General features: G+C 43.6%; 1 protein-coding gene across 2 annotated transcripts in view; it reads left to right on the top strand.

Moving 5' to 3' along the window:
* Nucleotides 1-1,965: 1,965 nt before the first annotated feature.
* The window catches only part of PCYT2 (phosphate cytidylyltransferase 2, ethanolamine), a 77,299-nt gene continuing 55,310 nt past the window's right edge, over nucleotides 1,966-23,954 (top strand). The window contains exons 1-2 of one of the 2 annotated variants that reach the window (XM_029599072.1): nucleotides 1,966-2,108; nucleotides 6,232-6,320. In XM_029599072.1, the coding sequence (XP_029454932.1) occupies nucleotides 2,029-2,108; nucleotides 6,232-6,320 (169 nt within the window). In that variant the 5' untranslated portion in view covers nucleotides 1,966-2,028. Of the gene's footprint in view, nucleotides 2,109-3,263; nucleotides 4,535-6,231; nucleotides 6,321-23,954 lie in introns of those variants that run through there. The other variant, XM_029599074.1, reaches the window with a different exon arrangement.

Genomic DNA, 23,954 nt, shown 5'->3' with positions numbered 1-23,954 from the left:
CTACCGCCCCGGTACTGCACCGCAGGCCAACTCTCCTGGCTCGCCCTCACTAGCAATTAAAAACTGAACACTGCCTTTGTTTTTGGATTTTTTTTTAAACTAAACTTTATTGAAAGAAAAAAACAAACCCCAAAGGGGGACCTCGGGCCACAAAGAAGGAGCCAGTCCGCTGGCTATCAGGGAACCTGGAACCAGCGGGCTACTACCACCAGGGGTACCCAATTCCCTGTTCACCCGGCTCGACCCAAGGAATGGCCCACAAAGGAACCTGGAACCTCGGGGAGCAGTCTCCAAATCAGTCAAGACTGCAGGCTTGCACCTCTACCATCTGCTGGACACAGAGACATACTGAGGGACTGCAGGTGGCACTCTCGGTAATGTAGCAGTGCCTCAAAGTTTTGTGTTCTCTGCCTCCATCTGCTGGTAGGGATGCATAAACCCACTTGTCTGGACTGATCTGGGTATGTCAGGAACACCAATTTTGCTTAGGTCAGTCTAACAATCACTTTTATTTGGACCAGCAGACTACTGCAAAGGTTTATACACTGGACTCCCAAAAAATCATCAGCATGCCCTAGGACTATTGCAGAATGTGGCAGAACAAGTTTTGACAGGGGTTAATAGAAAAGAACATATTTCCCCAGTGCTTTTAGATCTTCAGTGGTTACCTGTCAAATGGAGGTCCAAATTCAAAATACTTGTAATTATTTTTAAATTGGTAAACAAGGAAACTCCTTGTGTATTGGTGAATAAGTTAAAGAAATACTCCCCAGTGTAGACGTTAAGAAGTTAGGATACTGATTGGCTGTACCATCTATATGAAAATGTAAACTGCAGACCACACATGTAAGGGCTTTTTCTTGTGTGGCTTTACAATTATGGAATGCCTTACCAACTGTATAATTACAGATATTAAACTTTTTAGGAAAGAGGATAAGACATTCTATTTTAGTGCTGCTTTTAATTTTTAATGCATATTTTATTTGTAATTTGTATCTATATTTTACATTTTATTAGTTGTATATGTTATTATTTACTAATGAAATTGTGATTGGTTCCTATGTAATCCGCATTGAACAGTATATGGAGGTAGCGGGATATGAAGAATTGCCAAATAAATAAATAAAATCTTACTAGGGACAGCACCAAAACCTCAAACATGTCCCTGATACAGTACTTCCTGTAATCTGGGACATTTCTTGATTATTATCTTATAATTTTGTTCTTTTTTTCTTTAATTTTAATCAGAGGTCCATATTCAGCAGCTATCTTGCTAGCAAAGCTAGCCAGATAAATTTATCCGGATAACTGTGCGCAACTATTCCGCGGTACCAGCTGTTGAATATCCCCGACTGTCTTTAATAGTAATATAGTAATGACGGCAGAAAAAAAAATGGTTCATTCAGTCTGCCCCGCAATTTTCTTATGGTAGTCACTGCTTCTCTGTGCCGGTTACCCCCAAGCCTTATTTTAAGATTAGTAATATTTACACTCAAAACCAAGCAATGGCCAATCCCATAACAAAACTGCTGGAAACCTGCTAGAAAACTTATCTGGCTACATTTAGGTAGCTCTCCGATAGTCTGATAGTTATCCATCTATGTTATATGAGTAACACTAAACTCAGGGATAAACCGGTTAACTTAACCAGATTGTCGACTACCCCTCCCCAAATTAACCAGGTAACTTTTATCTTAACTGGTTGGCAAAATCTGCCATTAGTCCCGATTAATCCGAATTCATCTGGATAAATGGCGCTGAGCATCGGCCACATATCGCTGTAATTTGGAAACACATATAGAGCTGTCTGTCATGCTAGTAAAGATATCAGAATCGGAATTCCTCCGAAAGCCTCGGCGTCGGCGGCTCCTGTCACGTGACAAATTCCAGCGCAGCTTCATTTGGCGCTGCGTTGATCTGGCACTTGCGAAGAGGTGTTCCTCGACGTTACGTCCTGGGCGGGGCCACGCTGTCTACTTCCGGTACAGATCTGTCCTGTCACTTGCTTGGGGACCAACAGCAGCTGTCATGATCAGGCATGGAGACGGGGTGGAGGCTGCGAGCCCGGAGCTGCGCAGAGTCCCCGTGCGGGTCTGGTGTGACGGCTGGTAAGCGACAGAGAGAGTTGGAGAGCTCCGGCCGAAGGGAGGCTGTCACTGGCATTGCTTTTTCGTGAGCTCGCTTCTGTTACTCCCTCCACTCCCGCTGAGAACTCTTTCTCCCTCCCCCACCCAAAAACTCTTGTCACCCCCTCAACCCTGCTGCCTCTCACCCAAGAGATCCCGTCACTTTCTCCCTACCTTCCCGAGAGCTTCTGCACGATTCACCTCCACCAATCTGACAGCCTCTGTAATTCCTTTCTTCCTTCCTCTCTACCTGACAGCTCCTGTCAACCTCTCCATCCCCCACTTGAAAGCACCCATTATCTCTTCCCATCTTCCCTCCACCTTCCCCTCTCCTAGGAATTTCCATCCCCTTCCCCCCCCCCCCCCCCCCCCACTGAGAGATCCTATTGTCTCCCCACCTTCTCCGAGAGCCCCTGCTCCCCTTCCAGCTTTCTAAAGAGCTTCTGTCATCGCCCCTTCCCAACAGTTTCCCTTTTCTGTATCTCCTGACTGCCCTTGCCCCTCCCTGGAGAGTTCAATAACCCTTGTTTCTCCTCCTCTCTGCCTCCCCCCTCCAACTTGAGAACTCCTTTTGCTGTCACCATTGCCCTGCTCCTCCTGGAAACCCCCTTTTCCCACTTCTCCTGAGAACTTCCCCCACTTCTCCCCCTTTCCGAGCTCTTGATCTCCACCTTCCTGAGAATTTTTGTCACTCCCTTTCACACTTCTCACCCTCGAACTCCTGTCATTTTTCCTTCCAAAGAGTATCTCTTTCCCCATCTCCCTTTAGGACACCTCTCATCCTTGAGTCCCACTATCCCTCCTTACTTGTCCTGGGATGCTCACACTTGTGGGAGAGGTAGATGAGGTGAGTACATGACTGGGAAGACAGTGATGGGGCCCTGTTCTTGGAGGCTTGTGCTAAAGGTGATATTTTATGATTGCTCACTTTGAAGCTATTATTAGATCACTGAGCTGAGGATAATATTTCTGCTGCTGATAAGAAGCAACCTTTGAGGTTGATTTTAAGTGTTGCTTGTGCATGTGGACTGTATGCGAGCAACATGGATTTTACAAAACCACAAAATATGTGTGTGTGTACTTGTGTGCGTGTAAGGAATAAGGGGTGGGAAAGGGGCAGGGCATGGGTGTTCCAGGTCGGGGCCAAGACTTGCATGCGTAACTCTGAATTTTAAAACCGAAAACCACAGCATGTATACACTAGATATCTACATAACTTTACTGCTGCTTCTGATGAGGAGCAAATCTGTAGATCTCAAGTTTTAAGGCTTATAGAAAAGGGTAATGGGTCTGGATCGACTGGGGAGAATATAGGATGAAGAACCAGAGAGATCTGAAAGACCTTGCTATTAACTGGACAAACTGGTGGACTAATTGCAAAACTGGGAATGTACCTAATGCAAGCATGTTTTAAAATTCGCTGATGTCCGCACGTAAAAGCCGACAAGGTCCTATGGAAGACTCACACGGGCTATCTGTGCTGAAGTAACTTCTTAAAATTAGGAACATATTTACATGCGACTGGTGCATTTTAAAACATACATGCACAAGTGTGCGCACAGTTAAAAATTCCACCGTAACTTTGCTTGCATGCTGATATGTGCTTGTATGGGTGCATGTGCGCTCATTGTAAAATTACTATGTGTTTATTAACTGCATATTTTTGTCTCAATCGATATTTTTCTTGCACTTTTTTCTTTTCTTAGTGATGTACCTCTTTTACACATGGACTGATGTCTCACTACAGCTGATTATCACTTTTATTAATAGAACAGGTCCATCACAAATGATGGGTGGGCATAGCTCTTGCACATGTACACAGAGACCCAAATCTCACCATCTCCCCTCATGTACCTCATCCAGTGCATGAGTTTCCCTGCAGCCAAACTTCCCCATGCTGTTGTCTTCTAGAGTCTGGGCCTCTCAAGATGCCGCCAAACATCCCTGTATTGCTTTCCATTAGGACCCGGGCTGCCTGCCACTCTGCAGCATTCCCCTGTGGTGCTGTATGCCAGGGCTGGGCTCCCTATCATGTTGTTGCCTTTTTTCAGTGGAGGACCATGAATATTACTCCCGCCTTCTCACATACTAACATTACTTTGAGTATTCTTTATTGTGTGCTCATGGGCATGTCAGTATGTGCTGGGTGCATACAACCTCTGCCTCCACACGTGGACACAGTGGCATAGAGACCAATAAACATCACCTGAAATTCAATTGCCTTTTATATATAATGGAGGGTTACTGCTTTGATGTCTTGGTGCTCTCTTTTATAGAACTTGAAAGCTGGAGTGGAAAACCTTTATCTGTATATCTTTGGGAGGGAGAGAGAGTGAAATGCGTTCCCCTTGGTTGGTGTCAACATTCCATGGAGAATCCTTGGATTATGTCATGTCACAAATGTTGTAGTAAGGGCTCTTTGCTTTACTAAAGTGTAAACACTTTCTTTAACATAAAGAGTGGTACTTTCCTGTTCAAGCTGGCTACTGGCAGGTAAGGATATGGAGAGACAGTTATAGGGAAAAGCAGTGAGCTGGTGTAGGAGGCTTAGTTGGAGCCTGAATTTTGGATTTCTGAAGGCTCCACAGTTGTGCCCTCTGCAGTTCCACAGCCTGTTTTTCCAACTTAGGATCTTGTCATTTGAAGCTGCAACCCTCAGGCTGTCAACCAGAGGCTGTATTGTTGAGTTAATGGAGCAGCTCCTTAAGCTGACTGATTAGGAAAACCCCACTCGACTTACGCAGGTTGCTCCTGTCCATCCCCTTACTCCATCCTGTCACAGTCCTGGTCTCTTCCCTAGTAGGAGCAGAAGATTTCTGCCCTAAAACCCTAATGGCAAGGAGAAAAGTTCAGGCCTGCATCACAGTGTCTTGAGGAATTCAGAGGCAGCTGTGTGTAGCTTTTGTACTAAGCTCTGGGTCTGCAAGTACATTTCAGGTAAGAGAGTTATTCTCTGGGAACTCAGTAATCATACTTGCTTGGGAAAACCACAAAGACCCAAGGGCTATTGTACTGGTTTGGAGAGGACAATATTTTAGTGGAAATAACAGACTAGGATGGAATCAGTGGAGCTTGCTTGAGTAAAAAGTCCTTTTTTTTTTTTTTTTCAACAATGTCTTAATTGCCTAAACCTGCCCTCTACCAAAGAGAAGTAGAAGACAATATATTCTGTTGCAAATATTTATCTATGATCTACCTCTGACTAAAAAGAGAGTATTAATTTCACCAAATGAAACTGAAAGTTATTTCCCTCTCCCCAGTGGGCAAGAACCTCTGTGCTTATTTCATGTTAATGAGCTAGCGCTACACTATATCTTTGTTTTACATGGGTGATGAACATCGGCATCCTTTGTGGTTGTAGGCTTCAAGCACAATACATAACGCATAACCCTTCCACATTCCTGAAAACAGGAGGACAGTCCAGAAACTAAAGATGGAACAGTATAAAAAATGTGAAGAAAAGGAGCATTACTGGGCCCTTGATTTAGATGAGGATCCTGATTTCCAGAGACAGAAGGAGTCTGTATGCCCTCAGTTCTGAAGAAGGCTTTCAGGGGTCTCTTGGGCTGTTTGAGAACGGAGACTGTTAAGCAAAGAGCTTTAAATATTAAACAGAACACCTTGAAAAAGTTCCTTTCATCCTTACTGTGGATATTTACCTCACAAAAGCTGTTTGTGTTTTGCCTCTCTCCCCTAGCCCTGGATTTTCTCCACTTTGACCCTTGGCTGATGGCTTTCTTTCAGTCATGCTGTCGGCTGTAATCTCTGGAAATCCTGGCCTAGAAATGCAGCCTTTGCATGGCCTGGCAGCCTGAGGAGAGTGTTTACAACAGCATGGCTTCTGTTCTTTGTAAATATAAGGAGCGCTGCCACTGCTATTGAGGACAGAATCTCTGCCTCTTAACTAAAGAGAAGATCAGGGGTCCAGGGCAGGGATGTGAGGGAGGGGGCAGCGGGTGGCACTCCATATGGTTCCATAAGAGTGTTCTTTGAAGCTCTTTTACCCTCTTGTGCTTTGTGTCTCCCCATCCCTGCCTTGCTCAACTCTGTTTCTTGTTTCTGATTGTGTATTTTCATGGATTTCTTTCTCTGCCTTTTATTCTAGCTATGACATGGTTCATTATGGGCATTCAAATCAACTGCGGCAGGCTCATGCCATGGGTGACTACCTCATTGTTGGTGTTCACACGGATGGTAAGAAATAGTCCTCGCCCTCCTGTTGGGGAGATGTTTGATTATGGTTCTCCTGAATTCACTCAGCTGTCTATGTTGCTTTGTTCTATCATTGGGGCCGATGCAATATTTATGCACAGAAAGCGGTCGCTGAACAGTCTGAGCCCGCTTTCTTAACGCACCCCTAGGCGCCCCCCCTGGGGGCGCCATGCAGTGTTTAAATTGGGGGGGTCGTGCAAGTGAACCTAGCGCCTCCTTGCTAACAAGAGCCCGAGCGTGTCGGCCGTCCACCGGTTAGGAAAACCGACGCTGAGTTTATTGGCGTCGATTTTTCCTAAATGCCGCACAGACAGGGGTTCAGGAAACAGAAGCTTGTCAATTGAGAATCCATTTCCTACTCCTGGGGGAATTCTGCGCACAAAACTTTAAAATTCTGCAAACTTTATATTGGTCAAAATAACACAATTTACATGACGGTCTTTAAGTAATTATATTTTAAATTAATACAGAAAAAAGTTATTACTTAAAGATGCAGAATTTCCCTAGAAATTCACTGTAAGAGTGGCTCTTCCACTTGCTCTCCCTACTCCCCTGGCCACTTTGCCCTCTCAGGTCCCAACTCCTTCACCTGCCAGTATCTCTCACCTCTATCTCTAGGCTCAATCCCTTCCACTCTATCACCACTCCCAGAGTTTGACCCCGTTCTCAGTACTGCCCCTCACACAGGCTCCCTCTATCCCTCCCTCTCTCACACACATGCTCCCTCTCTCTAGTACACATACACACATCCTCACACATGCTCCCTCTCTCTTGCATACACAACCTCACAAGCTCCCTTTCTGTCTCACGCATAAACCCTCACACAGGCTACCTATGTCTCTCTCTCATGCACCCCTTCACACAGGTTCCCTCTCACACATACACAATCCCTTCACACAGGCTAGCACCTCACATACACAGGATCCCTTTTTCATACACACCAGCTCCCAATCTCTCATACACATACACACTCCTTCACTATCTCCTCATATGGGCTCCCTCTCTCTGGTACCCATGCTCAAGCACCCCCCCCCCACACACACACACACTCTCTCTCACCTGCCCTGCTCTCTCTCTCTCTCACACCCTCCCCCTGCTCTTGCTCTCTCTCTCACACCCCTCCCTCCTCCCCTTCTCTCTCATCCTCCCTTTCCCTTTCTCACACCCCTTCCTCCTTCCCACCCCCTCCTCTCTCTCAGCCTCCCTTTCCCTCTCTCAAACCCCTCCCCCAACCTTCTCTCACACCCCTCCCTTCTCTCGCACCGCTCCTCCTCCTCACACACACACACACACACACACCTCTCTACACACATTCACTCTCACTGGGGCCTTCATCTTTGTGGCAAGTGGAGCGGGTCCCAATGCACACAGGAGCCTTCATCTTTGCTTCGAACATTGCGCCAGGGCCTTCATCTTTGTTGCGAACGGCGTGCTGAGGGCCTTCATGTTCGCTGCAAACGGCACGCTCTGTTCGCAGCATGCCGGGGTCTCCTCTGACATTTTCTGTGCAGAATTTGGCAATTCTGCGCAGGGGAGGAATTCTGCGCAAATTCTGCTCTTTGCAGTAGCGCAGAATTCCCCCAGGACTAATTTCCTGCACCCAACTGCTGGCACTTTTTTTTTTTTTTGTTAATTTACTTTTAGTTTTTCCTCCTATTTAATATTGCAACGATATTAAGTAGGAGGCGTCCTAGACGCACCTTTGTTTTTTGCATTGGGAGTGAATACCTAATAGCCTCATTCACATGCATTTGCAGGTGATGAGTGCTATTAGATTCACTCCGCGTTGGACGCACGTTATAGAGGCCCTAATCCCCTTATTGCATAAGGGGATTGGTTAGCGCCTATACAACCCGTATCCAACTGCAGGTTATACAGTGCGCTCGGCTGTATGGCATTGGCCCCATTGTGTGGAACTCGAAGGCCTTAAAGAAGCAGTATGGTTACTATCTGGCAGTATTTCCCAGTTTCTCTTCCAGCAAAAAGCAGATGCCAACTCCCATACATTATAAGAGGGGCTGCAACTGCAGCTCCATGACCTGCTGGATCATTGACACTTACATTGACACCAAGCATTCATAACCCCCATATGCAGTCAGTGTTTTCTTGCTCTTGTGGCTAGTCTCGGAAAAAAAACATTTTACATGGAACAAACAACAACAGGCCCCAGTTTAGGCATAGGCAGCTTCCTAGGGCACCCAATTTTGAAGGTGCTAAATATCCAGGCCAAAGAAGAGCCTGCTTCTGCTTGCTTTAGGTCCATGTGTCAGCTCAGCTTCAAAGGGGCACCATTGTGAGGATGCCAAAATCTTAAATCTGGCCCTATTAATTGTCCGTGTGATTTCAGTGTGGCTGAAAGTCACAGCGTTCTCCCAGCTCCTGTGTCTTTAATTGCATTGAGAGGAGGCATTCCTGGGGGGAGGGGGAGTGTCTTGGTCATGATAGGAAGAGTACATGTAGAGATTGTATTTTCAGTTCTGTGCGTGTACTTCTGTAACAGAATTCTGCCTATAGAAAAAGCTGGTCCAACAGATCACCTTTCATTGTTCCCGTGGCATTTCAAAACTAAAGAACAGGCAATACTTTTGCTTTGAGAATTTGTATGAAGCCAGCTGGTGAAAAAGCATACATGATCTTTCTCCTAATTCGGACAGTTTGAAAATTGTCCCCCCAGAGACATTCCCTCACCTCCGTTCCCTATAGTACCTGAAGCTTCTTTCAGCAGTGGATCCGACACACTAATAATCCTTTCTACTTGTAGCACTGTCTGCTGTCCTTCACCAGTCACACCCTGCTGGGCCCGGGTGCTGGTGTGCTCCGTACTAGCCAGAAGCAAATGTTTGTCATGTTTTAAATTCTGAGGTGGAACAGAACAAACAGAAAACAAGCCCAGCAGGCTTTGTAAATCATCCAGACAGGAAACAGATTTGAGCTGGATTCAAGTTTTCTCAGCCCCCACAACAGAGCCCTCCCTGCCTGCTCACTACAGAAGCATCTTTTGTACAGCAGATCCTAGACCTTAAAGAGAGACCCTGTCAAATTGATACCTACAACTATGCCCAGGCTTTTTAAAATGTTATTTTTGCATTTCTTAAAGTGTGGTTTAAACATTACCATTATAGATACTAAAAGATTTGGGTTAAGGCATGTAGTTTGTGAATAAAAATATGAATTATATTCCAGACAAGACTAAAGAAATTCATAACTTTTTGATTCTTATTTACTTGCTTAATAGGTATCTATCAGGCAAACAAAGAAGGAAGTGAAAGCCATACTTAGTCATAGATTTTCTAGTGCTTTTTAGTGATATTCTATTAAAGTGACCTGAACTTTCCACATATTGATGTTGTTGGGTTATATGCAGGTGAGGTGGGGGGCATTCTTTTTCTATGTTATAAATCTGGAGCATATGCAGATTTGTTGGATAATTTGGGGACTTTATTGTAGAAATTGAAATGGACACTTCAGTTGTTCTGATGACTACTTTTATTCATAAACACTGAATTATTTAAAAAAAAAAAAAAAAAAAAAAAAAAAAAAGTAACTTGAACTTCATTAGGTTCAATTCATTTTCAGTAGCATACCTGCCCAAATTTCGACCTGAATGGTTCATGCTAGAGTATGTTAAGGACATAAGAAATTGCCATATTGGGTCAGACCAAGGTGTCCATCAAGCCCAGCATCCTGTTTCCAACAGAGGCCAAACCAGGCCACAAGAACCTGGCAAGTACCCAAACACCAAGGACATCCCATGCTACTGATGCAATTAATAGCAGTGGCTATTCCCTAAGTAAACTTGATTAATAGCCGTTAATGGACTTCTCCTCCAAGAACTTATCCAAACCTTTTTTGAACCCAGCTACACTAACTGCACTAAACACATCCTCTGGCAACAAATTCCAGAGCTTAATTGTGCATTGGGTGAAAAAGAATTTTCTACGATTAGTCTTAAATGTGCAACTCGCTAACTTCATGGAATGCCTCCTAGTCCTTCTATTATCCAAAAGTGTAAATAACCAATTCACATCTACTCGTTCAAGACCTCTCATGATCTTAAAGACCTCTATCATATCCCCCCTCGGCCGTCTCTTCTCCAAGCTGATCAGCCCTAACCTCTTCAGCCTTTCCTCATAGGGGAACTATTCCATCCCCCCCCCAAGTAACACCCATGGCACCACTATAATTTATAGAAAAACCTGCCCGAATGATGATCTAGCAGACGCCCTATCATCATCCCTACCCAGGCTACTCTGCACAGACCCCGACACAGCTGTAACATCCTGGAACACCCTCACTGAAGACATCGCCAACAAGCTTTGCCCACTCTCCAAACGAGTCATAAACAACTCCGTAAAACCCTCAAAGCCCTGGTACTCTTCAGAATTAAAAACCCTAAAAAACAACCTTAGACAAAAAGAAAGAAAATGGCGCAAGGACCCAACCCCGCAACACTCCACAAGCTACAAAACAGCCCTACACAGCTACAGACTATCCACCCTCAAACACAAGCGAGACTTTTACGCAAAAGAATCCATGACTACAGATTTAACCCAAAAGTGCTTTTCTCATACATTACAAGTCTCACCACTCCTCCCCTCCCCATCATACCAGACACTGAAGCAGCAGCCAAATGTGAAGAACTGGCTAACTACTTCCAAAGTAAAATCTCTAACCTCCTTTCCAGATTCCCACCCTCCAATAACTGTCCTCTCCCCGACCCACCCAGCTTCCTCACATCCTCCCAACCTGCCATGGCCACACTTGACTTCACCTCCGCAAAAGAGATTGGTAATATAGTTCGAAAACTCAAGCCAGCCTCGCACCCCATTGACACCATCCCAACCAAAGCCCTAAAAGCCATCCCTGACACCATAGCTGGAGCCTTAGCAGACATTATCAATTGCTCCTTCACCCACGGGAGAGTCCCTGACTCACTCAAGAATGCAGTAGTCAAACCCCTCCTAAAGAAACCTTCCTTAGACCCAAAAGACCCCTCCAACTTCCGCCCCATATCTAACCTCCCACTCATCTCCAAACTGATGGAGAAAGTAGTCAACTCCCAACTCATGGACTATCTCGATAATCATGAGATCCTTCATGTTTCTCAATTCGGTTTCCGGAAACACTTCAACACCGAATCACTACTCCTCGCCCTATCTGACCACCTCCTCAGAGGTCTAGGCCAAGGCCACAGTTACCTATTGCACTCCTCGATATCTCAGCTGCATTTGACACCATCAGCCATCATCACCTCCTATCACGACTAGAAAACATCGGCATTTCTCGACTAGCCCTTGCTTGGTTCAAATCCTACCTATCTAACAGAAAATTCTCTGTTAAAATAGGAAACAACCTCTCATCCTCTCACACCATATGGCAAGGAGTGCCGCAAGGTTCATCTCTTTCCTCTACACTCTTCAATGTTTACCTAACCCCGCTCTGCCATCTCCTCTCTGACCTCAAGCTCAAGTTCTATCTCTACGCTAATGATGTTCAGATCATTATCCCCATCCACACCTCTATCTCCGATGCCCTAAAGCACTGGGAAAGCTGTCTATCAGCCATCAACTCCCTCCTCACCAACCTACACCTTGCCCTTAACACCAATAAAACTGAACTCCTTCTCATCTCCTCACAACCCGCCTTCACCTCCTCCCAGTCTAATGACCCCAAGCTAAACCCTATCACAACGCAACCATCCATCAGGGACCTTGGAGTTTTCCTTGACCCTCAACTAAATATGAAACTGCACATCAACTCCATTTTAAAAGCTGGTTTCTTTAAACTCAACGTACTAAAAAAAACTAAGACCCCCTACTATACACCCAAGATTTCCGTACAGTGATTCAAGCCACCATAACCTCCAAATTAGACTACTGCAACACACTCCTCCTTGGGCTCCCCCTGTCCACGATAAAACCCTTCAGATGTTACAAAATGTCACAGCAAGGCTCATCACTAACACCCGCAAACACGAAAACATCACCCCCATCCTCAGAGACCTACATTGGCTCCCCATTCTCTCCCGCATCCACTACAAAACCCTTACCATTGTACATAAATCCATCCACGCCCACCACTCCAACTGGCTCGACCTCCCTTTCAAGGCCCCCCAGTCCTCTAGACCCACCAGATCCACCAACAAAGGCACCCTACATGTACCCTCACTCAAAACAGCCCTTCTCACCTCTACTCCCGAACGTGCCCTCTCTGTCGCAGGCCCCACCCTCTGGAATTCCCTCCCCGTGAACATACGCCTTGAACCAAGTGTGATCAAATTCAAAAAGAAACTAAAAACATTTCTGTTTAAACAAGCCTATCCAGAATAGAATACCCCTTCCACTCCATCCCTGCATCATCTCATGCTGACCGCATATTCCTTACATTAAGGAGCAAGTTTGTTAACTTTTTGATTGTTCTTGTTTACGTTTAATCTATCCTTCCATGCTGTTCTTGGTTAACCCTTTCTCCCAGTTCTTATTCCCTGTTAATATGTATTTTCCAAGCCTTTTGTTCATATGTGAACCGGTATGATGTCCCCACTAATACCGGTATATAAGAATTTCTAAATAATAATAATAATAATCATTTTGGTTGCCCTTCTCTGTACCTTCTCCATCACAACTATATCTTTTTTTGAGATGCTGTGACCAGAATTGTACACAGTATTCAATGTGCGGTCTCACCATGGAGCGATACAGAGGCATTATGACATTTTCTATTTTATTAACCATTCCCTTCCTAGTAATTCCCAACATTCTGTTTGCTTTTTTGACTGCCACAGCACACTGAGCCGACGATTTCAATGTGTTATCCATTGTGACGCCTAGATCTTTTTCCTGGGTTGTAACTCCTAATATGGAACCTAACATCGTGTAACTACAGCAAGGGTTATTTTTCCCTATATGCAACACCTTGCACTTGTCCACATTAAATTTCATCTTCCATTTGGATGCTCAGTCTTCCGGTCTTGCAAGGTCCTCCTGTAATGTATCACAATCCACTTTGATTTAACTACTCTGAATAATTTTGTATCATCTGCAAATTTGATAACCTCACTCATCGTATTCCTTTCCAAATCATTTACATATATATTGAAAGCACCTGTCCAAATACAGATCCCTGAGCACTCCACTATTTACCCTTTTCCACTGAGAAAATTGACCATTTAATCCTTCTCTCTGTTTCTGTCTTTTAACCAGTTTGTTATCCACGAAAGGACATCGCCTCCTATCCCATGACTTTTTAGTTTTCTTAGAAGCCTCTCATGAGGGATTTTGTCAAACGCCTTCTGAATATCCAAATATTTATTAACCCCTTCAAAAAAAATGAAGCAGATTTGTTAGGCAAGACTTTCCTTGGGTAAATCCATGTTAACTATGTTCCATTAAACCATGTCTTTCGATATGCTCTATGATTTTGATCTTTAGAATAGTTTCCATTATTTTTCCCGGCACTGAAGTCAGGCTCACTGGTCTATAGTTTCCCGGATCTCCCCTGGAGCCCTTTTTAAATATTGGGGTTACATTGGCCACCCTCCAATCTTCAGGTACAATGGATGATTTTAATGATAGGTTACAAATTTTAACTAATAGTTCAGAAATTTCATTTTTGAGTTCCTTCAGTACCCTAGGATGCATACCATCCGGTCCAGGTGATTTGCTAATCTTTAGTTTGTCAATCTGGCCTACTACATCTTCCAGGTTAACAGTGATTTGGTTCAGTTCGTCTGACTCATCACCCCTGAAAATCATCTCCAGAACTGGTATCTCCCCAACATTCTCATTAGTAAACATGGAAGCAAAGAATTCATTTAGTCTTTCTGCAATGGCCTTATCTTCCCTAAGTGCCCTTTTAACCCCTTGGTCATCTAACGGTCCAACCGACTCCCTCATAGGTTTCTTGCTTCGGATATATTTTAAAAAGTTTTTATTATGAGTTTTTGCCTCTATGGCCAACTTCATTTCAAATTCTCTCTTCGCCTGTCTTATCAATGTTTTACACTTACCTTGACAATGCTTATCCTATTTTCTTCAGATGGATGCTTCTTCCAATTTTTGAAGGATTTTTTTTTGGCTAATATAGCCTCTTTTACCTCACCTTTTAGCCATGATGGTAATTGTTTTGCCTCCTTCCACCTTTCTTAATGCATGGAATACATCTGGACTATGCATGTAGGATTGTATTTTTAAACAATGTCCATGCCTGTTGAACACTTTTAACCTTTGCAACTGCACCTTTCAGTTTTTTCTAACTATTTTCTTCATTTTATTTTTATTTATTTATTTATTTTTAATTTTTATATACCGAGGTTCTTATAGAGACTACAAATCACTCCGGTTTACATATAACAATAAACTGCCCAACAGAGATAAGGGGCTTTACAAAGAACAGTGGCACATATGTAACAATATAACTGGATGACAATATAACATAATGATAATAAATATTATAGATTAACATTGTAATTAATAAAATTATGTAATATAATCTGTATAATTTAACTATTTAACTTGGATATAGTGACATAGTAACCATGCCATATGTAAATAATAAGATAAAATGAGTTTTTGAATTTTTGAACTTAGATATTGTAGTCCAGTTGCAGAGGAAAATATAAATAAAAAATAAGACGAATTTTTAGAACTCAAAGATTGTAGTCCAGTTGCAGAGACCTGAAGGTAGGACTTGGTACGTTGACCTAAATTACGGGGATACTTCTTTTTTGGGAAGGCTTTCCGTCTTGGTAGGATTGAGAGACTGGGAAGGCTTGTTGGAAAAGAAGAGTCTTTAGTCTTTTTTTGAACTCTTGATGATTGGGTTCAAGTCTTAGATTTGGGGGGAGCATGTTCCACTGGTGGGGGCCTGCTAAGGATAGCGCTCTTTTGCTCAGTGATGATTTTACTGTTGGGCATGCAGTGTTCCTTTGTAAGCGCTTCTGATTGGTCTAGAAGATGTGTGCGGTTGGAGTTGAGAGCTTAACGTGATGGGAGCTATTTTGTTTGTCGCTTTGTGGATGATTGTGAGTACCTTATAGAGTATCCTTTGTTTAATGGGAAGCCAATGTAGGTTACTAAGGATTGGGGTGATGTGATCTTTTTTGTTAGTGCTTGTTAGAATTCTGGCAGCAGAATTCTGTACCATCTGTAATGGTTTGATCGTGTTGTTGGGAAGACCTAGTAGCAGGGAGTTGCAATAGTCGAGCTTAGATAATATAATGGATTGTAGTACTAGCCTGAAGTCGGAGAAGTAAAGGAGGGGTTTAAGTTTTTTGAGGACTTGCAGTTTGTAAAAGCAGTCCTTTGTGGTATTGTTTACGAACTTTTTTAGGTTAAGATGATTGTCCAGCCATGCTCCAAGGTCTCTGACGTCAGTTGAGAACATGTTATTAGCGTTTGGTAGAGAGAGGCTAGAAGAGATTGTAAGGGGATCTTGAGAGACAATGAGCATCTCGGTTTTATTGGCATTCAATACTAGGTTGAGGCTTGAGAGTAATTCCTTAATGGGCTGTAGGCATTCGTTCCAGTAAGTGATGGTTTTTTGAAGGGATTCTGTAATCGGGAGAAGGATTTGAATGTCGTCTGCATAGAGGTAATGGGTAAGCTTGAGGTTTGAGAGTAGGTGGCAGAGAGGGAGGAGGTAGATATTGAATAGGGTGGGAGAAAGTGAGGATCCTTGCGGGACTCCTTGTTCTGTAAGGATTGGATGCGATTCTTTGTTGTTTATCCTTACTTTGTAGAATCTGTTGCTTAGGAAGGAGTGAAACCATCTGAGGGCTGTGCCTTTGATCCCTATAGTAGCTAGTTGGTCTATAAGTGTAGTATGTTTTACCGTATCAAACGCCGCAGAAAGATCAAGTAGAACCAGCAGGTAAGATTGTTTTTTCTCGAGGTTCACGAGGATGGTATCAGTGAGCGATAATAAGAGAGATTCGGTGTTTAGTCGTTTTCGGAAGCCATATTGAGCCGGGGATAGAATGTTATGATCTTCCAGATATTCTGACAGTTGCTTGTTGACAATTTTTTCCATCAGTTTGGCAATGAGTGGTAAGTTTGCGATAGGTCAGAAGTTAGCTGGGTCTGATGGAGAAGCGTTTGGTTTCTTTAGTAATGGTTTCAGGATTGCCAATTTTAACTGATTAGGAACTAAGCCTTGAGACAGGGATGTGTTGATAATTTCTGCTATTGGTTTTGAGATGGTGTTTGGTATGGCAATGAGGAGATTTGTTGGTAATGGGTCTGATGGGTGTGAGGATGGTTTGAGTTTTTTGAGTGTATTTTCAATCTCCAGTGAAGAAGTGAGCTCGAATGAGTCCAGGCTTGTGTTTTGTTGCGGCACTGTTGTAAGATGGTGTGTTAAGGTGGGGCTGTTTGGATGTAATTGAATGGGTAAGGTTAGTGATTTTTGTCTTGAAGTAGTTGGCTAGTTCGTTTGCTTTGTTGAGAGCTTTGAAAGTTTAGTGTTAGAGCTGCAGATTTACTTATTGTCCCCCTTCCAGTCATTAGTTCAAATTTGATCGATCAAGTGGCCCCTCCACCGTTAACTCTCTCACCAAATCCTGCGTTCCACTAGGAATTAAATAAAAAATAGCTCCCTCTCTTGTTAGTTCCTGAACCAATTGCTCCATGAAGCAGTCATGTATTACATCCAGGAACTTTATGTCTCTAGCAAGTCCTGATGTTACATTTACTCAGTTAATATTGGGGTAATTGAAATCCCTCAATGTTATTGTACTACCAAATTGGTTAGCTTCCCTGATTTCTCTTAGCATTTCATCTTCTGTCTGACCATTTTGTCAGGTGGGCGGTAGTATACTCCTATCACTATACTCTTACCTAACACACATGGGATTTCTGCCCATATAGATTCTACTGAGCATTTAGTCTCTTGTATGATCTTTATCCTGTTGGACTCTATACTCTCCCAGACATAAAGTGCCATACCCCCACCAAGTTGATCCTCACTATCATTGTGATATAATTTGTACCCTGATATAGCACTGTCCCATTGGTTATCCTCCTTCCACCAGGTCTCTGTGATGCCAATTATGTCAATCTCATTTACTTCTATATACTCTCACTCTCCCATCTTACTTCTTAGATTTCTGGCATTGGCATACAGACATTTCAAAGTGTGTTTTTTGTTTGTATTAACAACCTGCTTTTCAGTTGTTAAGGATAATTTGGAAATCTTTAGCTTCGGTGATTTTATACATAATTCTAAATCCCTCATCTGTGGTGTATCCCACTTATATGATTTGTCTTCTGTCTCATCTGTGGTGTATCCCTCATCTGTGGGATACACCACAGATGAGGGATTTAGAATTATGTTTTTGGATATCCAAATGTGGTACTGATAAATAGGATGAGTGATTCAGGCATCACATCGTAATATGATTCAAACTTGACGATGGGGATATCTGTGTAAGATCTTTAATATAGAGTGGTGTTTTCCATCATAGAAGACCAACAACTATATTAAATTTCTGGAGATGTAAAAGAAGTTAAGGGAAAGATTGAGGTAAAAAGTAGAACAGAGTTGAGGGCCATCAGTAGTCGGGTTTAAAATGATATGTTTGTTGGAAATTGTTACTATGTTGAAATGAAGTAGTAAATAACATATCCATATTAGGGATTGATATTGGTTTTATGTAAAAATTGAAAAATTAATATTTCATTGTATTTTCAATAAAGTATTATAATTTTAGTAAAAAATGAAATTTTTGGTATGGTAAATTTATAAGCAGTAGTGCTTTTTTTCCCAAAACATTTTTTGGGAGTTGTTTGCATATATATATATATTTATTTATTAATTAATTATATACCGGGGAGGATTGGAGGGCCAGCATAGAGAATTTTTTTTTTTTTTTTTTTTTTTTTAATCAAAGGAGTACTAAATTGGATATCGTTTCAAGATATCCTGGTCAGTAGTTGGTTATCCAGCCACACAAGGCCAGATAGCTTTGAACCTTGCTGGCCAGTTAGGGTTAAAGTTATTCGACTATATATAGCTGGATAGCTTTAGACGATTATATTCAGCAGGATTGGTACAAACACGAGTGGTCAAGGCTTTCTCCTTTTAAGTGCTTTTATTTACAGTGTCAAACAGTGTTTATTTCACATTTAAATAAACAAAACAAGCCAGCTATATTTCAAGGGACTGCCTTAACCGGCTTACTTACATAGTTTAGTTTCACAATTTCCAAATACAATCAAAACAGGCCAGCTATGTTCCAGGGGCTGCCTTACCCTGCTCACTCATGTAGTTTCAACTTCACATACAATCAGGTTAGCAATATTACAGGAGCTGCATTATCCTGGAGTTCAGGGGGCCTGTCTGAGCCTTCTAGGCCCTGATTCTTATCCTTGCCTGTGGGAATCTCTCTAGGACCATAATCCCTTGCTACACTCCACTTTAAGGTGGATACCTGGAGCCAGTCCTTAAGGTGTCCTGGAGCTCTTAGGTACATACTCTGTCACATGCCATCCCCCTCAGCTCAGCCCTTCTAGGGCGAGTGCCTGCTTGTGCAAGGACTACTTCCCTGGCCCAGTATCCCTGTTCACGCTCTCCTGCTGGAGCTTGATCCACTACAGTCTGTAATACTTGAGCTTGCTTGTATTTCTTCTTTTGCTGTTTTCTTGATACTTGATTAGGTCGCTCTGGACCAGAGTCTTCGCTCTCTAGATCCAGCAGGGCTTGTGCAGGGTGCTCCTCTTCCCCAGAATGGTAGTCTGCCTGCATAAGCCACCGCAGGGCCTATGTCTTCTTGTGCTACTCCATCCTGTTACTGTGAGCTCCATGTGGCAGTGTTGGTCCTGCTCTTTGACTGCCATCCATAAACCTGCCCTCATGGTATGGACAGTCCTTGTCGCTGTGGCCCTTGTGTCCACCCTGGACCCAGGCCTGGCGTTCCAGACTCATTACTCATCCCCTTTCTGAAAACTCCATTCCACTGGCTGCACATCTTGACTCAAGGAGGCTACACCAACTTTGCTGCTTTTCTTGCCTTTTTCCTCTGTCTTCAGTTGTCCTTCTTCTGGACTCCCGGAGTCCTCTTGCTTTATTCCTTCTTTATTTCCTCCTTTGCCAGGTCTCACTGCCTGTTCTTGCAGTTCCTCATTTAGCATGGTGAGTTCTCTAGTAAATTGCATCACTTGGGCCATTTCTGTTGCAATCTCTTGTATCTCAGCCACCAGCTTTAGCCGTTGGCATGGACTCCTGGGATTAGGTTCTCTGGCTTCTCTACCCTGCCAGCCTTCCTGGCTGCATTAATTCCTCAGTCTTTTCCAATTCCTCACTTGTTTTGGACTTACTCTGTTTCTCCCTCCACTCCTGCTCTCGGGAGGGCAAATTACAATGAGATAAAAATACATTGCAGTCCCGACTGGTCTCTTTTTTTTTTTCTTTCAGAGAATCCCTCAGCAACAGAATTTTCCTTCAATGGCCCTGCCCTGTTCAAACACACACAACAAACTTTTCTCTCCCTTTTTTTTTTTTTCTTCTCAAATAAAAGGCAAACCCCCCCCCCCCCCCCCTGCTTGTCCAGCTCTAGCTCGCTGGTCACCTGATCACCTGGACAGGGCTATTCCCTTTAGCCCATTGTAAATTTAAACCCTTCAAATTACTAACGTACTCAGGCCTCAGGGAAGTTCTTTATTTTATCTGTATATATTTTTCTGTCGCTGCTTGTCTGACCTGTGCCTTGCTTAGATCCAGACTCTAGCACAGAATAAAAACTTTCTCTCTCTTTTTCTCTGATTTGAGCACTGTTCTGTGCAGCTATATCTTTCAGAATTTTCTGTAACACAAGCTTTATCACGGTTCCAAACACTTCTTTTCTTGAGACATAGATGTCTGGCTGTGTGCGGCTTAGCCTAGAAAATCCCGAAACTGTCATCATATGTGGCACAAACACCAGTGGTCAAGGCTTTGTCCTGCAAATGCTTTTATTTACCTTGTTAAACATCAGCTTTTCACATTTAAACAAACAAAACAGGCCAACTATATTTCAAGGGGATGCTTACTCACAGGCTGATTCTCAGCAGTAAAGTCCCTTTGGCCCGGAGGGGCGGCTGTCAGCGTGTTTGACAGCCGACGGTCAATTTTGCCGGCATCGGTTCTCAAGCCCACTGACAGCTACGGGCTCGGAAACCAGACGCCGGCAAAATTGAGCATCTGGTTTTCGACCCGACAGCCGCCGGCCGACTTCACATTTTTTTTCTTTTTTTCTTTTTACTTTTTTTACCCTTTGGGACCTCCGACTTAATATCGCCATGATATTAAGTCGGAGGAGTTTTTACTGCTTTTCTGTGCACTTTCCCGGTGCCTGAAGAAATTAGCGCCTATCTTTGGGTAGGCGCTAATTTCTGAAAGTAAAATGTGCGGCTTGGCTGCACATTTTACTTACTGAATCGCGCGGGCATACCTAATAGGGTATTAGGTTCGGCGGGTTGGACGCGCATTTTCCACCCCTTACTGAATAAGGGGTAAGGGAAAATGCGCGTCTAATGACAGGTTAACAGTGTGCTCCGTCGGAGCGCACTATACTGTATCGGCCTGATAGTTAAGCTTCACTATTTCCAAACACAAGCTAAAGAGGCCGACTATGTTCCAGGGCCTGCCTTACCCTGCTCATTCACATAGTTTCAACTTCACAAACAATCAGGTCAGCAATGTTAACATAGCTGCCTTGTCCTGAAGTGCCGGTGGCCTGTCTAAGTGTTCTAGACCCTGATTCTTATCCTCTCATATGGGAACCTCTCTGGGAGCATAATCCTTTGCTACACTCAGCTTTAAGGTGGATTGGGCCAGATACCTGGAGCTGGGCTTTAAAGTGTTTTGGGACTCTTGGATACATACTCTGCCACAGGATTATTTATCCCACTGAATATACAGGACAAGTCATCTGGCTAACTTTAACTGGACAATTTGTCCTCTCGTTGGCTTACTGAATATGGGCCTTGCTGAGTTTAAGGTGGTGATGGGACATCCAGGCAGTAATGTCGGACAAGCAGGCCAAGATCTGGGACTGGATTCCTGAAATTTGTGGTGTAGAGAGGTAAATCCGGGAATCATCAGCATAAAGATGGTATTGAAAGCCATGAAAGGAAATCACAGCATCAAGAGAATTATTATACAGAGAGAAGAGAAGAGGGCCCAGGACAGTACCCTGTGGCACCAATTGATAATGGAATGGCAATAGAGGAGGATCTGTCAGAGGAAACACCAAAAGGGTGATGGGAGAGGTAAGACGAGAACTAAAACAGGACAGAGTCCTGAAATCCAAGTGAGGCCAGAATATCAAGGAGCAGGTGGTGATCAACAGTGTCACAAGCAGCAAATAGGTCAAAGAGGATAAGGACTGAGTAAAGGCCTTTGGTTTTAGGCATAAACAGGTCTTTGAAAACTTTGGCAAAGACTGTTTCTGTGGAATGTGGAGGGCAAGAACCAGACTGGATCAGTAATAGCTTGAGATGAAAGAAAGTCAAGACAGCAGCAGTGAACAGCACATTCAAGTAGTTTGGAAGCAAAAGGGAAGAGAGAGATGGGATGATAGTTGTCAGGACAGGTAGGGTCCAATTAGACTTTGAGGAGTGGTATGATCATAGCATGTTTGAAGGCAGCAAGAACAGTAGCAGTAGAAAGAGATAAATGGAAGATGTGACAAATAGGATGACTGGAATGGATATAGAGCTGAGGAGTTGGTGGGAATGGGGTCTGAAGAACAAGTAGTGAATCTGAAGGAGGAGATGGGCAATATTTTCCACTTTGACTTCAGAAAAGGAGGAGAGAATGGTGAAGGCCAGGGGAAGGATAGAGGAAAATAGGGGAGAGGGAAGTAGAGATGACCTGGTGAAGAACTCAAGACTAATTTTGTGAATCTTGTCAAGGAAGTAGTCAGCCATAGTCTGGGCAGAGAGAGAAGGTGGAAGGGAAGCAAAGGAAGCTTGAAGAGGGAATTGAGTGTGGCAAAGAGACAGCAAGGGTTGGATGCACATAATAGTCTTGCTTGGCAAGTGCAATAGCAGACTGGAAGGAAGTCAGCATGAATTTGAAATGTATTAAGTCTGCATGGGCACAGGATTTTAGCCAGATGCATTCTTCAGAGCAGGCACATGAATGTAGGAAACAAATTCTAGGAGTGAGCCAAAGCTAAGGGTAAGGGGAGGGGCAAGAATGTCTGCAGCAGAGAAGAGTATAGTGTTGTAAGAAGAAACTTCTTCATCAGCTTACTCAGAAAATGTAGTGGAAGAAAATAGAGATGAAACTAGTGGAGAGGATACAAGGGTTGACAGCTTGGAGGTTCCTGAAGATGATGGTGGTGACTGGATGAGCTGTGGGGAAGGATATTTAATATGAAAGGTATCAGATGATGGTCTGAGAGAGGAAGAACTGAGGTGGAGAAGTCTGAGTGATGGCAGTTGGAGGAAAGGACTAGGCCAAGGCAGTGGCCATGCTTGTGACAAGGGCGGTAGAGCAGAGTTGGAGACCAAATGAGGTTAAGGAAAGGAGTTTTGAAGTATAACGTGGAGTTAAAGTTGCCAAGAATAAGCGAAGGGAAAGATGGGTCAATGAAGAAGGAAATCCAGGAATCAGTCTGTGAGAGAGGAGGAGGGAGATTTATCAGGGGGTTGATAAATGACAGCTTCTTGGAGAGGTAGTGGGCCTGAAAAGAAAAAAGAGTGGGAATGAGGTGACAGAAGGGGTTGAAAGGGGAGAGAGCAGCAGTCCAACACCACGGCTTACTGCGCGAAGTGTATGGGAGAAAACATAACCTCTATCACAGAGAGCAGCAACTGAAGCAGAATTCTCAAGGGAAAGCCAATTCTCAGTCAAGGCAAGGAGACGAAGAGTATGAAAGATAAAGAAGTCATGAATATAGGCAAGTTTCTTGGAAATAGAATGGGCATTCCACAGGGAGCACAAGAAAGAAAGAGAAAAGGGAGGATGAAAGGGAATAGTGATAAGACTGGAGGGGAAACAGTTTAATATGTACAGATGAGGTGAAAGTTGCCTTGGAGAGCCAGGATTGAATTTGATATCCCTGATTGAGAGGAGGAGGAGCAAGAGTATACGTAGAAGAGAGGTAGAGGTGTAATGACAGTGTCATGCATGAGATGTCAGGGAGAGTGGAAATGGCTGGATGAGAGGAAAAAAACTTTGAAGTTGAAGAGCAGTGGACAGTGCAAATTACAGAATGGCAGGTGAAATAAAGAATGTATGGAATGAGGAAGGTGGTCTTGGTATTAGTAGTAGTTTGCAGCAGGGAATAAGATTCAGGAGGATTAGCATCAGGAAGAGAAAATGCAGTACAGCCATAGAAAATAGAGGCCTGCAACTTCCCCAGTACCTGGTCAGCTGCTTGAGGAATATGGGATGGGAGCAGCTCAAGCCCAAGTTGTCAGTCCCCCGAGGCAGTCACCAAGGCAGCTGGGAGATGGGCCGCAATCTCCCCAGTATCTAGCTGGCTGCTCAGGGAGCACAGGGTGGGAGCAGCTTAGGCCCAAGGGGGGTTGTGATGACTTCTGGAGTTGACCACCAAGGCAGCTAGGAGAAGTAGGCAAATGGACGCAACCTCCCCAATACTCCTTATAGCACTTTTTTTTTTGTTTTGAT

The sequence above is a fragment of the Rhinatrema bivittatum genome, chromosome 4 (assembly GCF_901001135.1).
Source record: "Rhinatrema bivittatum chromosome 4, aRhiBiv1.1, whole genome shotgun sequence".
NCBI lineage: Eukaryota > Metazoa > Chordata > Amphibia > Gymnophiona > Rhinatrematidae > Rhinatrema > Rhinatrema bivittatum.
This window is presented reverse-complemented; position numbering and strand designations above follow the sequence as displayed.